The following is a 16711-nucleotide window of genomic DNA, read 5'->3' as shown; positions in this document are numbered from 1 at the left end:
CACCCTCATAAAGTCAGCCTGAAGGATACCTGGTTCCCACCTGGTTCATCTCAGCTACGCCCGGGCTACTCACCCTGCCATCAAATGTGAGTAAAGCCCTTGAAAGACAGTTCTGCCTGTGTGAGTCATTCTGCGACTTGTAGTACTACGCATCTACACTGGACCCTGGGGCATGCCTCACTCTCAGGAGGCTACTACATCTGACTGCACATATCATCAGCCCCAGGCACCCCTAACCTGCAGTGGCGGTCCCCACTGACCGCAATACTGAGAGTGGCGTCACGATCAAACAGAAGATTTCCTACCAGTGACGGAGATCCAGCCGAGTGGAGTCCCTGAAGGTAATGCACCGACACAGCGTTTGCGGGGCTTCACATCTGGCGTCACGAACAGGATAAGGACTAGACCTGTTCAGACAGGTGACCATGTGCCTGGGCGGTCCGCTTGAAAAATTGGAAGCGCCGCCATATTGCCACCATGAAAAGCGCGCTGAAAAACAACAGCAGCCCGCGCTGGAAGAAGTTACCGCCCACGAAGAGGTGTGGCTACCCAGAGATCCCCTGCAGAGTTCTGACCTTGCCAGCTATGAGAGTGGAAGCGTTCAGAGACGTCGGGACAGAAAGGGAGCCACAAGCCTGCTGCTGGGAGAGGAGCTGCTGAAAGAGGCAGAGCAGAAACTGAACAGCTTGCTATCAGAGGCAACGGCGAGTCCACAGCTGGAGAGTCGTGCAGAAGAGGGCGCAGAAGAAATGGCGTCTGACCGCAGAAATCCAGAACCGGGCTCCGCTGCCTGGTGGTATCGGGAGCTGGCCCAGTTCTGCGACCGACTGGAGACCCGGGTTGTGGAGCAGATCCGGGAAGAACGAATGGAAATGCTGGAGATGACCGCGGCGGTTCGGGCCTATGAAAGGAGAGCCGCGCGCCGAGTGCCAGACAGGACGGCGACGACTCAGACCCCGATGCTGCCACCGATGGGTGAGTCCAGTATTACCCCTGCCGGCCCGGATGCCCCGACCCCTGCTGCCACGCTCGCGGTCCCTGAAGAGGCGCCCGGCGCGGCGACGCTGAGCCAGGCCGCAGCCACGCCAGGTGCGGCCCGCCAAGCCCAGGCCGCCGCAGCGATGCCCTGCTCGGCCCGCCAAGCCCCGGCCGCCGCAGCGATGCCCTGCTCGGCCCGCCAAGCCCAGGCCGCCGCAGCGATGCCCTGCTCGGCCCGCAAAGAACCGGCTGCCACCGCGACCCTCATCCGCGCCGCAGGCGTAACGCTGACCCAGGCCGCCGCCCTGCTAGGCCCGGCCCGCCAAGACCCCACCGCCGCAGCAACGCTCGTCTGCGCCGCAAGTGAGGTGCTGAACCAGGCCGCAGCCACGCCAGGCGCGGCCCGCCAAGCCCCGGCCGCCGCAGCGATGCCCTGCTCGGCCCACCAAGACCCGGTCCCTGCAGCGACGCCCAGCCCAGCCTGCACAGATCCCATCGCAGCTGCGACGCCGATCCAGGCCGCCGCCATACAGGGCGCGGCCCGCCAGGACCAGGCCGCCGCCATACAGGGCGCGGCCCGCCAAGACCAGGCCGCCGCCATGCCGGGCGCGGCCCGCCAAGACCAGGCCGCCGCCATACAGGGCGCGGCCCGCAAAGAGAGTGCATCACCGTTTACCCCGGCCTGCAAGGCCAGAGCAGACACCGCTCCCCAGTCCAAAGAGGTCCCTGCTAGGAAGACCCTGATAGGAGAGGACCCCGAATACTGGAAGCTGAAGGCTGACCTAGAGGCCCAGTTCCCACAAGAGATGGTGGATCGGTATCTGCTCCCTCCGCATACCCCCAAGGAGATTCAGGCAACCCCTGCAGCCGCGCCAGAGAGTCCACCGCCCAGACCAGCTGAGGACCACTCATCTCCAGCGCTACCACAACCAGAGTGCTCAGAAGAACTAAGGGGGAGAGGAGGCCAGGAAGCTGAGGAGCTGACTCAGGAGCCACCAGCAGTGGATCCATGCCCAGAGCCAGAGATGTTGCCATACTCCCGCTGGGATAAAGAAGACCTGACACCGTCTGCTGAAGAAGATCTGCCCAGAAACCTCACCTGGGGGCCTGCAGGCATTGAAGTAACAGCCCAGCAGAATCAAGCCCGCAAGACACGGCGCCGTAGCAGAACCCAGTCTTTCCCTGCACCGCAGTCTGCAGACCAGAAAGATGAAATAACGGCCAGAGACCTAGAAGAAAAACGGTTCCTGAGAAGAGCCAAAGCCCAGGTCAGAGGACCCCTTTGTAGAGGAGTAGTAGAAGATTTCAGCCCAAAATCAGGATACGGCTTTATAGTTGCACCTGGTATGAAAGAAGGCATTTTTGTCAATAGAAGAGACGTGAGAGCTCATTTGCCCAGAGGACACCCTGGCAGAAACTTAAAAATGGGAGACTCCGTACAGTTCACCATGCACCAAGGAGAAAGAGGCTGGTACGCGCTAGATGTAGTGCCATGTCCCAAAGAAGAAGAAAGGAAAGACAGTAATAAAGAAAGAAAAGACCAAAGACCTAATGAAGAGACAACTACAGATGAGGAAAAAGGTCAAGAAAGCAACAGGTGCCGCAGCCCTACAGGCCCAAGCCCTGGTGAAGAGGAGTCTGCATAAGTTCAAGTAAAGAAGTTACCAGTTTGAAAAAGTTTGTTTTGCAACGTTACTGTTTAAGAGATGTGCCCACATAAACTATTGTGAGAAATAAACCTTAAGGCTATGAACTGGCTATAGCCACCAACTCTCGCAGTGTAAATAGTTACACCAAAGGGCACCACCACCACCAGAGTCAGCCTGTTTAGGGGCTTGGCTCGTCTGCAACCAGGAGGAGCCCGTCCGTATATAGGGCCTTGGCTCACCTGCGACCAGAGAGCATGCCTGTTTATGGGGCCTGGCTCTCCACCACAAAGAGGGTACCTGGTCAGCACCAACTATGGAGGCCGCCTCTACATCCTGCCAGAAGAGGCTGAAGGCGCGGATCCACCAGGCCAGGTATACCCTGAAACCACCAGCCCATGAAAGCCGCCTCTACATCCTGCCAGAAGTGGCTGAAGTCGCGGCCAACGTGAAAGGGTTTTGGGTGGGTTAACGGACTTGTGGGTGGAGGGTGGTGATGTATGGTACCTGGTGCTTTTAAAATGTTTTACATGTTTTAATGTTTTATGCATTTTAAAATGTTGTCTTGCAGCCCGAGGACGTGCTGGTGATAACTAAGGGGGAATGTGGCGCCCCTGACCTGGTCAGGCACCACTGAGTACTGCACCCATGCTGGGGACAGTACAATACAGGTAATCCAGAAGGCTGACAGGGGTGTGGTACACAGGCGCATAGTAATCAGGTCTCACACATGTACCCATGAGAGGACCCCTGGGGATCCCAGGAGGGGGAAAAGCCTTGACCTTCACTGGAATAGTGGAGGGGGCCAAAAGCCTCCATCTCCTCTCAAGGGGTGTGGTAAGAGAGTCTGGTTGCTAGGTGGCGTAGGCAAGAACAGGAGAGGAGGGGCAGTGAGTCAGTTAGAGCAGAACTCCATAGGGCTCAGTGAGGAGCAGACCTGTGGGGCTGTTGCTGTCTAACAGCGCCCGCGCAGTGGCTACTGACGGGGGAGAACGGTCAACTAGGAGTGCTACCCGAAACCCATCTCAGCTAGAGAGAGAGCAACGGAGTGGGAAGTAAGGAGACTGCTAGAGAGTACCAGGCCCAAACGGGCGGCAGATCCCGAAGCGGAGATAGATCCAGCTTTCTTTTGCTAAACCTGCCGGTGTGGGGCTCTCAAAGCCCACGCCACAACACCACAAAAAGCCGCAGCCACGTAGCCACAGTTAGGGCCCATAGCTCACAGGAGGCAAGAAGCTGGAGTGATCTGGCCCAGGCGACAAGCACACGGCGAACGAAGGGGAGAGAGGCTGCAGCATCTTCCCTGGGTGACCCCCATAGGGACTCAAAGTCGGGGTCACCCCAAACCACCAAGGGCTAAGGAAGGCGAGTTGGTAGTCACCCTCATAAAGTCAGCCTGAAGGATACCTGGTTCCCACCTGGTTCATCTCAGCTACGCCCGGGCTACTCACCCTGCCATCAAATGTGAGTAAAGCCCTTGAAAGACAGTTCTGCCTGTGTGAGTCATTCTGCGACTTGTAGTACTACGCATCTACACTGGACCCTGGGGCATGCCTCACTCTCAGGAGGCTACTACATCTGACTGCACATATCATCAGCCCCAGGCACCCCTAACCTGCAGTGGCGGTCCCCACTGACCGCAATACTGAGAGTGGCGTCACGATCAAACAGAAGATTTCCTACCAGTGACGGAGATCCAGCCGAGTGGAGTCCCTGAAGGTAATGCACCGACACAGCGTTTGTGGGGCTTCACATGCCCACGATCAGGAGTCCTGACCTGCGGGTCCGCGAGTCTCCTCTGCAGGAGAACGCAAGAGACCATAGCTGTCAGTACCCACGATCAGGGCTCAGGGCGCTGCGGTCTCTCGCTTCTATTCTCCCTACGGAGGACGCATGCAAATCCACAGCAAACAATTAACATGCTGTGGTCTGGAAAGCCGCACCGCAGGTCAGTGTAAACAAGCACAGTGGGCACTGGACTTCTAGAAATCCCATCCACTGTTCTTATACTGTACAATGCAGCGTTTTGGACACAGCTGAAGCATGCTGCTTCCAAAACGCTGCAAACCCTGATCGTGGGCACGCAGCCTTATAATTTGAAAAATACGGTTCTGCAAAAAGGTTCCAGGTGTGTGGACGGTAACTTGAGCCCATCAGGAAACCAGGAGGTATCCTTTATTGTGTCCGGAACCTATGGCTCACCTCGTAAAGCCGCAGACAAGAAACGGGGAAAAGCAGAAGTTTAGACACAGCTGCTGGAAGGCTAATTCCCAGGGCGAGGGCGAGACAGAAAAGTACCCAAAAGAACAGCAGCAGCAGAGCAGGATGTCTGGCCAGAAGATTGAAGAACAAATAAATTAGATGTTTTCTTAACTGTGATGTGTTGCCCTGCCACGTCTACGACAGTGACCAGCTGCAGGAGGTGGACGCCCCCCTGAAGACCGAAGTACCGTAAGGGGTACTTTGCACGCTGCGACATAGCTAGCTGATGCTAGCAATGTGCGGAGCGATAGTACCCGCCCCCGTCGCACATGCGATCTCTTGTGATAGCTGCCGTAGCGAACATTATCGCTACGGCAGCTTCACATGCACTTACCTGCCCTGCGACGTCGCTCTGGCCGGCGACCCGCCTCCTTCCTAAGGGAACGGGTCGTGCAACATCACAGCGACGTCACATGGCAGGCAGCCAATAGAAGCGGAGGGGCGGAGATGAGCGGGACGTAAACATCCCGCCCACCTCCTTCCTTCCGCATAGCTGCTGGATGCCGGTAGGAGATGTTCCTCGCTCCTGCGGCTTAATACACAGTGATGTGTGCTGCCGCAGGAACGAGGAACAACATCGTACCTGTCGCTGCAGCGAAATTATGAAAATGACCGACACTACACAGATCACCGATTTACGACGCTTTTGCGATCGCTTATTGGTGCATCTGGGCTTTACACGTTGCGACGTCGTTACTGGCGCCGGATGTGCGTCACTTTCGATTTGACCCCGACGATATCGCAGTAGCGATGTCGCAACGTGCAAAGTACCCCTAAGTGTCGCACCCCCCGCCGGGGCGGAACACAAGGACAGATTCAGTCTAGTGACGTAGAGCAGGCCCTGTCGGCCATCCGTTAGCTCCCATCTACATAGAATTGGAGATAGGAGCTCTCTGCTCCTTGTCACCTCACAATTTGAAACCTCAGCAAAAGCCACATGTCACTTTACAATGTAAGAACTTAAAATGAGTAGTATAGAAAAAAAAAGTTTATTATCAGAGGTACAAATAAATACGCATCACAATACACTATTTATGCACTATTTACCTTCTATAACCTGTTTTGCATTGCACGAGTCAACTGAGGATTAGTGATGAGCGAGTATGCTTGTTACTACTCGGTACTCGCACGAGTATCACTGTACTCAGGCTACTCGGCGGGGACCGAGTAATCTCGCAATACTCGTGCTGTACTCGTGGTCTTCATGTTGGCGCTCTTTTTAGAGCCAGCCCTTATGCAGGGATTGGCTGGCAGACCACTGCAATGCCACAGCCCTGTTGTGGAATTGCAGTGATTGGCCGGCCCTCACAGCATGACCGTGCCTTTAGCCCGACACTTCCCCGCTCGGCTACGGCCCCTCCCGCACTCCACTCCGCGTGTATATTTATATGCACGCTTTCACACACATGCACGTTTTTTTTTTTAATTTACAGTTTTATGGTTTCTACATGCTGCCGGTGGTCATTTCAGAATAATACTCGGGTCCCCCATAGGATAACATTGGGCTCGGTGCTCGGGCCGAGTACACGAGTATCTTGGGATGCTCGGCCCGAGCCTCGAGCACCCGAGCTTTTTAGTACTCGCTCATCACTACTGAGGATCTGTCAGTGAGCTCATTCAGACTGAATGATGGGAGAGTTTGTCAGTATTTATGTCTTTTCCTGAGCTCCTCTGTGCTGATTTATGTGCACAGACCACACCAAAGTTAAATATTAGACAAAACAAAGAGACTGTAAAAGACAAACAGTGCAAAATGTGTAATGAAACCCAATTGAAGCATAAAAAATAGTAATATATACAAGAATATATATATATATATATATATATATATATATATATATATATATATATATATATATATATATATATATATATATATACTGTATATTGTCCCCAAATGAGTCCAACCCCTCTACTGTATTAGGGATTTCTAGCACTAGATGGCGCTTTCTGTTTGTGCTTATGCGCTACGCAGTGTATGGCTGCAGCACTCCATGTGGCCATCTGTGGTATTGCAAGAAAAACTGATCAGTAATAATGTATGAACCAAACAAATTGACAAACTAATAAAAGTCATCAATGACAATAAAAGTGACAAATGATGCCGCATCTAAATATATAAAATATGTTAACAAAAAAGCTTTCCAATATGCGAGCGGCCATAAATAAGGTTTACAATGACATCTTCAGATATTAACTTTAGCAATTCATATAGTGCCAAGGTTTATAGATAAGCATATATAGGAGTTTAAGAAAATGCATGGCGGTACTTGGCAGTACTTAATTATAATGTTCCATGCGTTTTCAGTAATAAATGGAAATCAGTAATCTGATTGGTTATCATGGATTTTCGGTTAGTCACCCTATGCCAATGTGGTCACCCCTCTCGTTACTCAGCATTTGTCCAAATGAGTTCAGGCATAGTCATAGATTAGTCAGATTGCAGCAAGCCGAATAGAGCTAAGAAAAAAAAGCAGATCTGCTTCGTTGAATAACATGGAGTCTGAGTGCGATCCCTCTTTTATCGGATTGCACTCATCCAAATGTGTCAGCGAGCCCTTAAAGGGGGTGTCAGTTCACAGCATAGTGGAGACCTATCCATTGACTAGGAGCTGCTCTGCAGTGTCCGTCAGGGGCTGCTACACAATGGATGGTTCTATGTGTTTACATCCTGCCACCAAAGGAGCAAAAATGGCTGATCAGAGTGGGCGTCAGGTGGCACAGCCCCACCAATCTCAAATTGATGACCTGTCCTATGTAGAGGTCATAAATGGATCATCCATATGGCCTGACCTGAACACAGGAGGAAAGTAAGCCAGCTCACCCTCATCAGATGTCCTTGTAGTTCAAAGAATAGGAGAGAATGGTTCTATGTATTTATATCCTGCCACCGAAGGAGCAAAAACGGCTGATCAGGGCAGCACATCCCCACCAATCTCAAATTGGTGACCTTTCCTATGGATAGGTCATAAATGGATCATCAATATGGCGTGACCTGAACACAGGAGGAAAGTAATCCAGCTCACCCTCATCAGATGTCCTTGTAGTTCGGAGCACAGGAGACATCTTTGCCTGAACGGATCCTCGGGCTTCACAAACAAACAAAAGCTTACTTATTGGTGGGTTTGTATTTACCCACAAATAAAGAAGCTGTAGGATCTATTTTCTGCCGTGACCTGAAAACCCCTTTAAGGCCCCCTTCCCACATCCGTGTCTCCGGTATGTGTGACGTCCATTTTCATACATACCGGAGACACAAACACACGAAGACCCATTATAATCAATGTGTCTGCATACACGTGCGTGTTTTCACATAGACCATGTGTCCGTGTGGAGCATACGTGTGTCCGTGTGCTCCACACGTATACATGTCCATTTTTTTTTCTGGCATCACGGGTGTCTACACTTGCCTTCTCCAGCGCTGCTGTCTCTGCTGCTGCTGTCACTTGCTTCTGACCCCCGCTCATTATGCTCATCGTATATTCACTGCACCGAGGACCGGAAGCAGCAGCAAAGGGGAGTCAGCAGGGCCGGACACCGCAGAGCAGAAGACATCAACACCACGGACAGCAGCGCCAGGGACAGGTGAGCATAAAGTTCCTGTTTTCCATGTATTATCACGGATAGCACACGGGGGACACTCATGTGCCAAAATCACGGCACACGGAGGGACATACGCACCTTTTACACGTCCGTGCAAAATGTGTGTGTTTTTTTACAGACATGTGAAAGAGGTCTAAGGGGTATTTCCATTAAGACATTCTACAGTATATGTGTCACTGGTTACAGACAGTCATGTGGTTTCTGGCAATAGAAGGTCACAGCGTTTGGCTGCGCAAAATGCTCCCTGACTTTCTATTTATTTTACTGTTAGTATTCATTGTACTAGGTAGCTTTCCTCCTGTGTTCGCACCTCTTCCCCTTTAGGACCCAGGGGAGCCCTCCTTCCATCCAGCTGCTGATTATCAGCATTCTCTATGTGTTTAAATACTCCCATCTTCCCTGGACTGGTGCTGGTGATATTTTTCAATTCATTCAAGCTTTGGATGCAAGCAGGTGGCTTGTACGACTCTGTGGTATTGCTGCTGAAACTTTGCTGAACTTCAAACCGGAGTCATCTGTGGATAAGTAGTTCATGTTTTTACCTCTATGTGTGCTCCTTGTGTCTTCCTTTAGTGTTTAGTGGGGCTGATGAAGACTTCATTCCACCTGTTCCGTTTTTAGGGTTCAGCACTAGGGATACCTAGGTTTAGGTATCCTTCTCGGCACATAGGTGCGGAGTCTATATAGGGTGGTGAGAGACCCCAAGGCCCAGTGGTAGTCTTTGTCAGGGGTCACCATCTCCTCCTTCCCTAGACACAGGGTTTCCCTTCCCTTTCACGGTTCACTTGGTACTTCCCCGTACCTAGCGTGACAGTATGTTATAGGTTGCCTAATGGAGAACTATGTTCCCACCACCCCAATTAATGATATAATGCAGCTGTCAGCAGATCAATTTCCTAATGACATCAACAAATCAGTGGCTGATCCTGGACTATATCCATTAAAGTTTATGTGTAGCAGACAAAGTTGGCAAGGTAGCCCCGCTCTTCATAGGCAGTAACCTGATGGCATATGAAATAAGCCAATCACAAGTCAGGTTGGAGACGCCAGCCTCCCAGGGGGTAGTAACAGGGTTAGAACAACCTTTTTATCCTAGGTTCACATATGTCCATCTGTAGACATATATCTAGAGATGAGTGGACCTATGGAAGTTCGGTTCAGCCGGAAATTAGCTAAAGTTCGGTTTGGAGCCCGGACTTGACCTGAACCCCAATGGAAGTCACGAATTGGGCAAATCGGGTCTCCACCTACATGTAGCCAGCCATAACCAGATCATTTGCGGGGACAGGTAGGTGAGGTTTTTCCATTTTTTTACAGACACTACATCTGATCATGCTGTTGTTACCCCCAGTGGGAGCCGATAAAACACCGCAAGCGGCTCGCACTGGGCTGAGCACTGAGCGTGCCCGAGGACACCGATGCTCGCTAGAGTGTTTTGTATACGTAAAGCATCTGAACTCCAAATTCGAACATTGATTTTTTTTTTGTTTGATACGAATTCCAAACTTTATAATTCGCATCTGCTCATGTCTACATATGAAATATGCGTGTCAGACAAATCTTTCCAATTTAGAGATGGGAGCGGCACAACGTCATCATTGCAGAGTGACACACATGATGGTGCGTCTTGTGTTGGTGCAGATAGCCAAAAGAAGAGCAGCAATGCCGGGAGGTAAGGGGATCCGCAAGGCTCCCATCCGACCATCCAAGATTACTGACCCAACCGATGGACAGGAGTCCTGCGAATCGATTCTCCCATTTCTATTTGCCACACTTCTGATTTTTGATGTATACATCATCTTTCTACTTTTTTTTTCTAAATGTATACCTTTTTAATGTAATTGTATAGAAAGGACTGCTATACAATTCAATGGGTCTCTCATAGTTCTTTGAGGGGGGCAAAAAATGTTGTCAACTACGCTTAGGGTATGTACACACAGTGCAGATTTGGTGCTAAAGTTTTCTGCATGAAATTTGCAACTCATGGTGGAAAAATGCACCAAAAAAGGCAGCGAAAAACGCATGTATTTTTGGTGCATTTTTTTAGTGCGGTTTTTCCCATGCTTTTTTATGATGTCAATGATTGGAAGGGTTAAAAAAAAAGCAGGAAAAAAACACCCCAACAATTGACATGCTGCAGATTTTTTTCTGCACCAAATCTGCAAGGAAAAAAAAAGCAAAGTGCATAGACTTGACTGGTTTTAGGATAGGCATGCAGATTTTGGTGCTGAGTTCACAAAAAATGCATCAAAATCTGCATTAAGAGATGTAGTGTGTGCACATAGCCTTACTGTACAACAAAAAAAAGCTAAATGATGGAAACCTACAAAAATATATTCAAAAGAACTTGTTTTTTTTTTACTAAGTTTTGCCCATTTTAGTCTATGGATCTGATGCTATATATGTCTGAATAGCTTTTTTTGCAAATCAGGCGCATATTTTCAGTGGAATACACTGTATATCTGTGATCTTAGGCTGCTTTCACACATCCGGTTTTAGCAGTGCGGTTCAATCTGGCTCAAAAACCTATGCATCGGATGCGGCGAAAAAAACGGATCCGTTGCATAAGTTTGTCCATGCGGTCCGTCCGTTTTTTGACAGATACGGCTTGATACTGAGCATGCGCAGTACAAAAAAACGTGCCTGGCAACATTCCATCCGGCCGCCGCATGGGCTAAATATGCCACATCTGGCAAAAAACGGACGCAATGCAAGGCCATGCGGCACAATACGGCGCTAATGCAAATCTATGCGGAAAAAACGCAACCAGCAGCAAAAAAAAAACGGTTGCGTTTTTTCTGCAAAGCGTTGTATTGTGCCGCTCAGCAAAAAACGGATGTGTGAAAGCAGCCTTAGCCTTGAAGTGACGCTGTGAAGAAGATTGTGCCACATCTACTGCTGAGAACAGCATGAAAAATGCAGCATCAGATACTGTGCTCCGGTGGCCGAGGCATCGCACTATGCTCAAACCCTCCCCGCAGAGCTCATGTGCCTCTGTTTTCCTTAGATTGTCACAATAAACAAGGGATTTCACAAAATCTTGCCTGATCTTCTAGCATTGAAGCTTATAATTTCTATTATCTTTAAGGCTGTAATGGTGGAGACCTCTAGGACTGCGCAATATCTCCCAGCTCTACGTACATACTGTTATCAGGTCAAGCCTCCAGGTGCAGAGAGGTAATCCGATATTAAAATTATATAACCCAAGATATTCTCTTTACACAAAAATCAGCCAGGAACAAGAGAGTAAATTCTCTTGGTGGCATATTATTTTATTATCCTATTATTTCATTATTCTATTGTTTTATTATCAGTGCATGTGGTTAGAGGATCGGGGGACTGAAAAGTGCAGAGAGCATTCCCCACTGAGGTAGAGGATTGATCTACGGTAAGCGATTACTTTGTATATACATTGTTGTGGAATATGTTGGTGCTATAAAAAAGATACAGTGAAACCTCAGAACTACATTGATAAGTTTACTTCCGTCTTATAAGGAATAATTGAAAGTCTATTTTAGATAAGGAGGAGATTTTATCAAAAGGAGGGGTTTAAAATTGCACGATTTTATGTTTTAGGCGGGCTTTGCACGCTGCGACATCAGTAACAATGTGTTACCGATGCTGCAGCGATAGTCCCGCCCCCGTCGCACGTGCAATATCTAGTGAAAGCTGCCGTAGCGATTATTATCGCTACGGCAGTTTCACACGCACATACCTGCCATGCGACGTCCCTCTGGCCGGCAACCCGCCTCCTTCCTAAGGGGGCGGGTCGTGCGGCGTCACAGCGACGTCACACGGCAGGCAGCCAATTGAAGTGGAGGGGCGGAGATGAGCAGGATGTAAACATCCCGCCCACCTCCGTCCTTCTCATTGCAGCCGGCGGCAGGTAAGGTGAAGTTCCTCGCTCCTGCGGCTTCATACACAGCGATGTGTGCTGCCGCAGGAGCGAGGAACAACATCGTACCTGTCGCTGCACCGGCATTATGGAAATGTCGGAGGCTGCAGCGATGATACAATAACGACGCTTTTGCGCTCGTTCATCGTATCAAAAAGGATTTGCACGTTGCGATATCGACTGCGACGCCGGATGTGCGTCACTTTCGATTTGACCCCACCGACACCGCACGTGCAATGTCGCAACGTGCAAAGCCGCCCTTAGTGTTCCCTTAGTAATAGGAGTTAGTAACAAATCAACTGCTGGAAAGACAGCGACTACAGTATATCACAAAAGGGAGTACACCCCTTACATTATTATGTCTTTTCATGGGACAGCACTGAAGATATGACCCTGTGATACAAGGTGCAGTGTCAGTGTGCAGCTTGTGTAACAGTGTAAAAATGGTGTCCTCTAAATAACTCAACACACAGCCATTAATGTCTAAACAGCTTGCAACAAATGTGAGTGCACCCCTATGTGAAAGTGGCCAAATTGTGCTCAATTAGCCATTTTTCCTTCCACGTGTCATGTGAGTCGTTAGTGTTACAAGGTCTCAGGTGTGAATGGGGAGCAGGTGTGTTACATTTGGTGTTATCGCTCACACACTCTCTCATACTGGTCACTGGAACTTCAACATGGCTCCTCATGGGAAAGAATTCTCTGAGGATCTGAGAAAAAGAATTGTTGCTCTATATAGGGATAGCGTAGGCTATAAGAAGATTGCCAGCACCCTGAAACTGAGCTGCAGCACGGTGGCCAAGACAATACAGCGGTATAACAAGACAGCTTCCACTCAGAACAGGCCTCGCCATGGTCGACCAAAGAGGTTGAGTGCATGTGCTCAGCGTCATATCCAGAGGTTTTCTTTACAGAATAGACATATGAGTGCTGCCAGCATTGCTGCAGAGGTTCCAGGGGTGGGGGGTCAGCCTGTCAGTGCTCAGACCATACACCACACACTGCATCAAATTGGTCTGCATGGCTGTCATCTTACAAGGAAGCCTCTTCTAAAGATGAAGCAAAAGAAAGCCCTCAAACAGTTTGCTGAAGATGATCAGACATGGATTACTGGAACCATCTTCTGTGGTCTGATGAGACCAAGATAAACTTATTTATTTGGTTCAGATAGCGTCAAGTGTGTGTGGTGGCCACCAGGTGAGAAGTATAGTGACAAGTGTCTTGCATGGTGGTGGGAGTGTCATGGTTTGGGGCCACATGAGTGCTGCCATCTGAGGAGAGCTACAGTTCATTGCGGAAACCATTAATACCAACATGTACTGTGACATTCTGAAGCAGAGCATGATCCCCTCCCATCAGAAACTGGGCCACAGGGCAGAATTCCAACATGATAACGACCCCAAACACACCTCCAAGATGTCCACCGCCTTGCTAAAGAAACTGATGGTAAAGGTGCTGGACTGACCAAGCGTCTGTAGACATAAACCCTATTAAGCATCTGTGGGGCCTCCTCAAATGGAAGGTGGAAGAGCACAAGAGCTCTATCATCCACCAGATCCGTGATATCATCATGGAAGAGGATCCAGCGGCTCCTGTGAAGCTCTAGTGAACTCCATGCTCAAAAGAGTTAAGGCACAATTTGGCCATTTTCACTTTAGTGAGATACTGTACAATCAGTGCAATCTCAATACATTGCTATGGGTGTGTTCAGTGTCAGGCTGAAGTAGTGTGGATGCACTCAAGGAAATTAAGTTGAGGGTGCAAAAAACATGAGCTTCATACAGTAGGGTATTTGAGGACTCCAGACCATGAGACAGAACCTCGAGGATCTCCCTGTCCGGCGTGTTACATGGGCATTTCAAAGGCTGAAAATGAAAACATGCAGTAAAATGGGGTCTTTAGTTCAAATCCGACCACACACAACATCTGAATGTAATTTGTATGTTCTCCTCATCTTTGTCCTCCAAGTCTTCAGATTTCCAATAATACCTCAATAACATACTGATAGGTTCATTGACTTTCTATGAAATTGTCTGTGGTCTCTGCCTGAATTAGGATATTAAAGTATTTCTGGGGGACTAATGTGAATAGCGCCACTCGTACAGTACTATGAAATGCAGTGATAAGGGCCATCAATGAAAATGTATTTATGAATTAAAGGGTTTGTCCCGTAAAGAGCATTTATTAATCATCCACAGAAAAGACAATCAATGTATGACCGCCGGGGTTCCTACTTATGGGACCCCACACCGACTGCAAGAGTGAATGTAGCAGTAGTGCAGATGTGTGACCACCACAGCCCCATGGACGGTGAATGGTATGGAGGAGTCAGACCTGTGCACAACCGCTATATTGTGATGGGTGTAAACCCTGGTGATCATACATTTATCACAGGCAGAAAAGGGCACCTGGGCAAAGACTCTATGTAGGCCCTTTGCAGTCCAATAGTTCTGCTGCTTTGCAGGTGGTGTTGGCCACCTTACCACTTGGGCCCACCAATGATATGTTTGTCAGATTTTTCTCCTGTCCTGCGAACAGGTGACAAATGTTGTTTAGCGCCTTAAATCTCATCCCCAACCATTACACTAATAAACCCAGGGCCAACCGAAAGACCCTCTGGTACTCTGATGGGTGAGTCCGGCCCTGGGTTGTGACTACTACAAAACTTTCTAAGGTTCAATCTGTCTAAGGTTCACGACTGCTCAAATCTGTCGCATATATTTTGGAAGACCATATTGCTTGAGCTAGGAACAAAAATGCAGCCGGCCACTAGAGTGGTCTAACGTCTACAACTGGTATAAACCCATGGAGAAGGAGAAATATCACATCTATATATCATCTCATACATGTATAGTGCTATGGGGGGCTCATTCGATTTTTTTCCCCCTATTCTCCTGGTAGTATAATTGCTTCAAAACCTCCTCTCCTGCCGCAAACTGCAAGTCAGAACCCATGCTGCCCTTGAGTAGTTAAATTACACCCCAGGGATTCTCTACCTTCTCCGAGATTGGAATTTGGAGCCTACAGATTTATATTCTCATTGTAGCCTCGTATCTTATTCCCTAATCTGAAATGTGTCTTTTGATCACAAATTATGGATTTAACGTCTTAAAAAAACCATACAAAAATAACGTACATCCAAAATAAGCACCAACATATCTAATGGACACATATACATACCCCCGACCCACCCACCCATTCACCGCGGAGACCTATAGAAGGCCACAATATAAGCAATTCTCTCTACAAGGATCATTCTAACACCATGTATTAAGCCTTACATGGATCGCACCATAACCTGCCCTGATCTCCTCTCCTGCAGTAATTAACCCCTGTAGGACTGGACGGGAACAGAAACCCTACACAATCCTATTTCCACGGTAGCCTTCCCACCATAATGTATATTCGCCGGACAAGACATAGACACAATAACACATGGCACATGAGTGGGTAAGGGATAGAGACCACACACAAGGTGGGGGTGGTACAGGTGGGGTGCAGTTAGCAAGAAGAATAGGGGATCTACCTTCAGTCACATAGTTGTGGTCCCGAAGAAAGCTGTGGTTAATTTTCCGTGTGTCTACGTCCTCGCCCATGGATTACTCAGCATGCCTATCCGCAGTGGACTACTGATGGAATCACCAGAGGTCGTCACAAGAGCAACATCCATACTGCCACAAGCTAGCAGAGGAAGCGAGCGCTGTCTGCCTCTGAGCCCAGCATCAGCATCATCTTGAGAGCCATACAAGACACAATACACCGCTCGCAGGGTGTTAGTAGTGTTATTAGTGGGGTTTTGTCCTCCTAGGCCCTGCCCGGCTTCTGTTGCTGGTGCCAACCCAATGCTAAATGAGGCCACTGCAGCAAAATAGCATTGAGGAGATAAGAAAACAGTGTGTGACTTGCTGTTTGGAGCTGATCTGCTACTGCTGTCATATGCTTCTGCTGCATCACAGCATGCCCCTCCCCAGCAGCTTATTCTGGCCCAACCACACCGTCAGATCTGCATGTGCTGCTGGAGAGTCAGGCAAAAAATGTCACTGCAGGCAAGGCATGCTGGCTGTATGGGGATACTCAGCACCGTGGGAGTGCATTGTGCGCCTGTCCTCACCGGAGAGCCGCATCTATCAGATTGTACAATTGCACAAGTTACCGGAGTTCAATACAAGGAGTGGAAGCTCTGGAGAAATACGCACTCAGCATTATTCTATCACATTCACTACATAAGGAAAATATATATATATATATATATATATATATATATATATATATACTGTAGATTGTGAGCCCTCGCGGGCAGGGTCCTCTCTCCTCCTATACCAGTCTG

General features: G+C 49.0%; 1 protein-coding gene across 6 annotated transcripts in view; it reads right to left on the bottom strand.

Annotated features, from left to right (window-relative positions):
* Window positions 1-16401, bottom strand: part of PPP2R2C (protein phosphatase 2 regulatory subunit Bgamma) — a 293434-nt gene extending 277033 nt beyond the window's left edge. For 5 of the 6 annotated variants that reach the window (XR_012753968.1, XR_012753969.1, XM_075346867.1 and 2 more), the window contains exon 1: window positions 15911-16401. Coding sequence is in view for 2 of the 6 variants with exons in the window: in XM_075346865.1 (XP_075202980.1) it covers window positions 15911-15980 (70 nt within the window). In the remaining 4 variants the exon portion in view is untranslated. The remainder of the gene's footprint in view (window positions 1-15910) is intronic. The other variant, XM_075346866.1, reaches the window with a different exon arrangement.
* Window positions 16402-16711: the final 310 nt, after the last annotated feature.

The sequence above is a fragment of the Anomaloglossus baeobatrachus genome, chromosome 1, assembly GCF_048569485.1.
Source record: "Anomaloglossus baeobatrachus isolate aAnoBae1 chromosome 1, aAnoBae1.hap1, whole genome shotgun sequence".
Classification (NCBI taxonomy): Eukaryota; Metazoa; Chordata; class Amphibia; order Anura; family Aromobatidae; genus Anomaloglossus; species Anomaloglossus baeobatrachus.
This window is presented reverse-complemented; position numbering and strand designations above follow the sequence as displayed.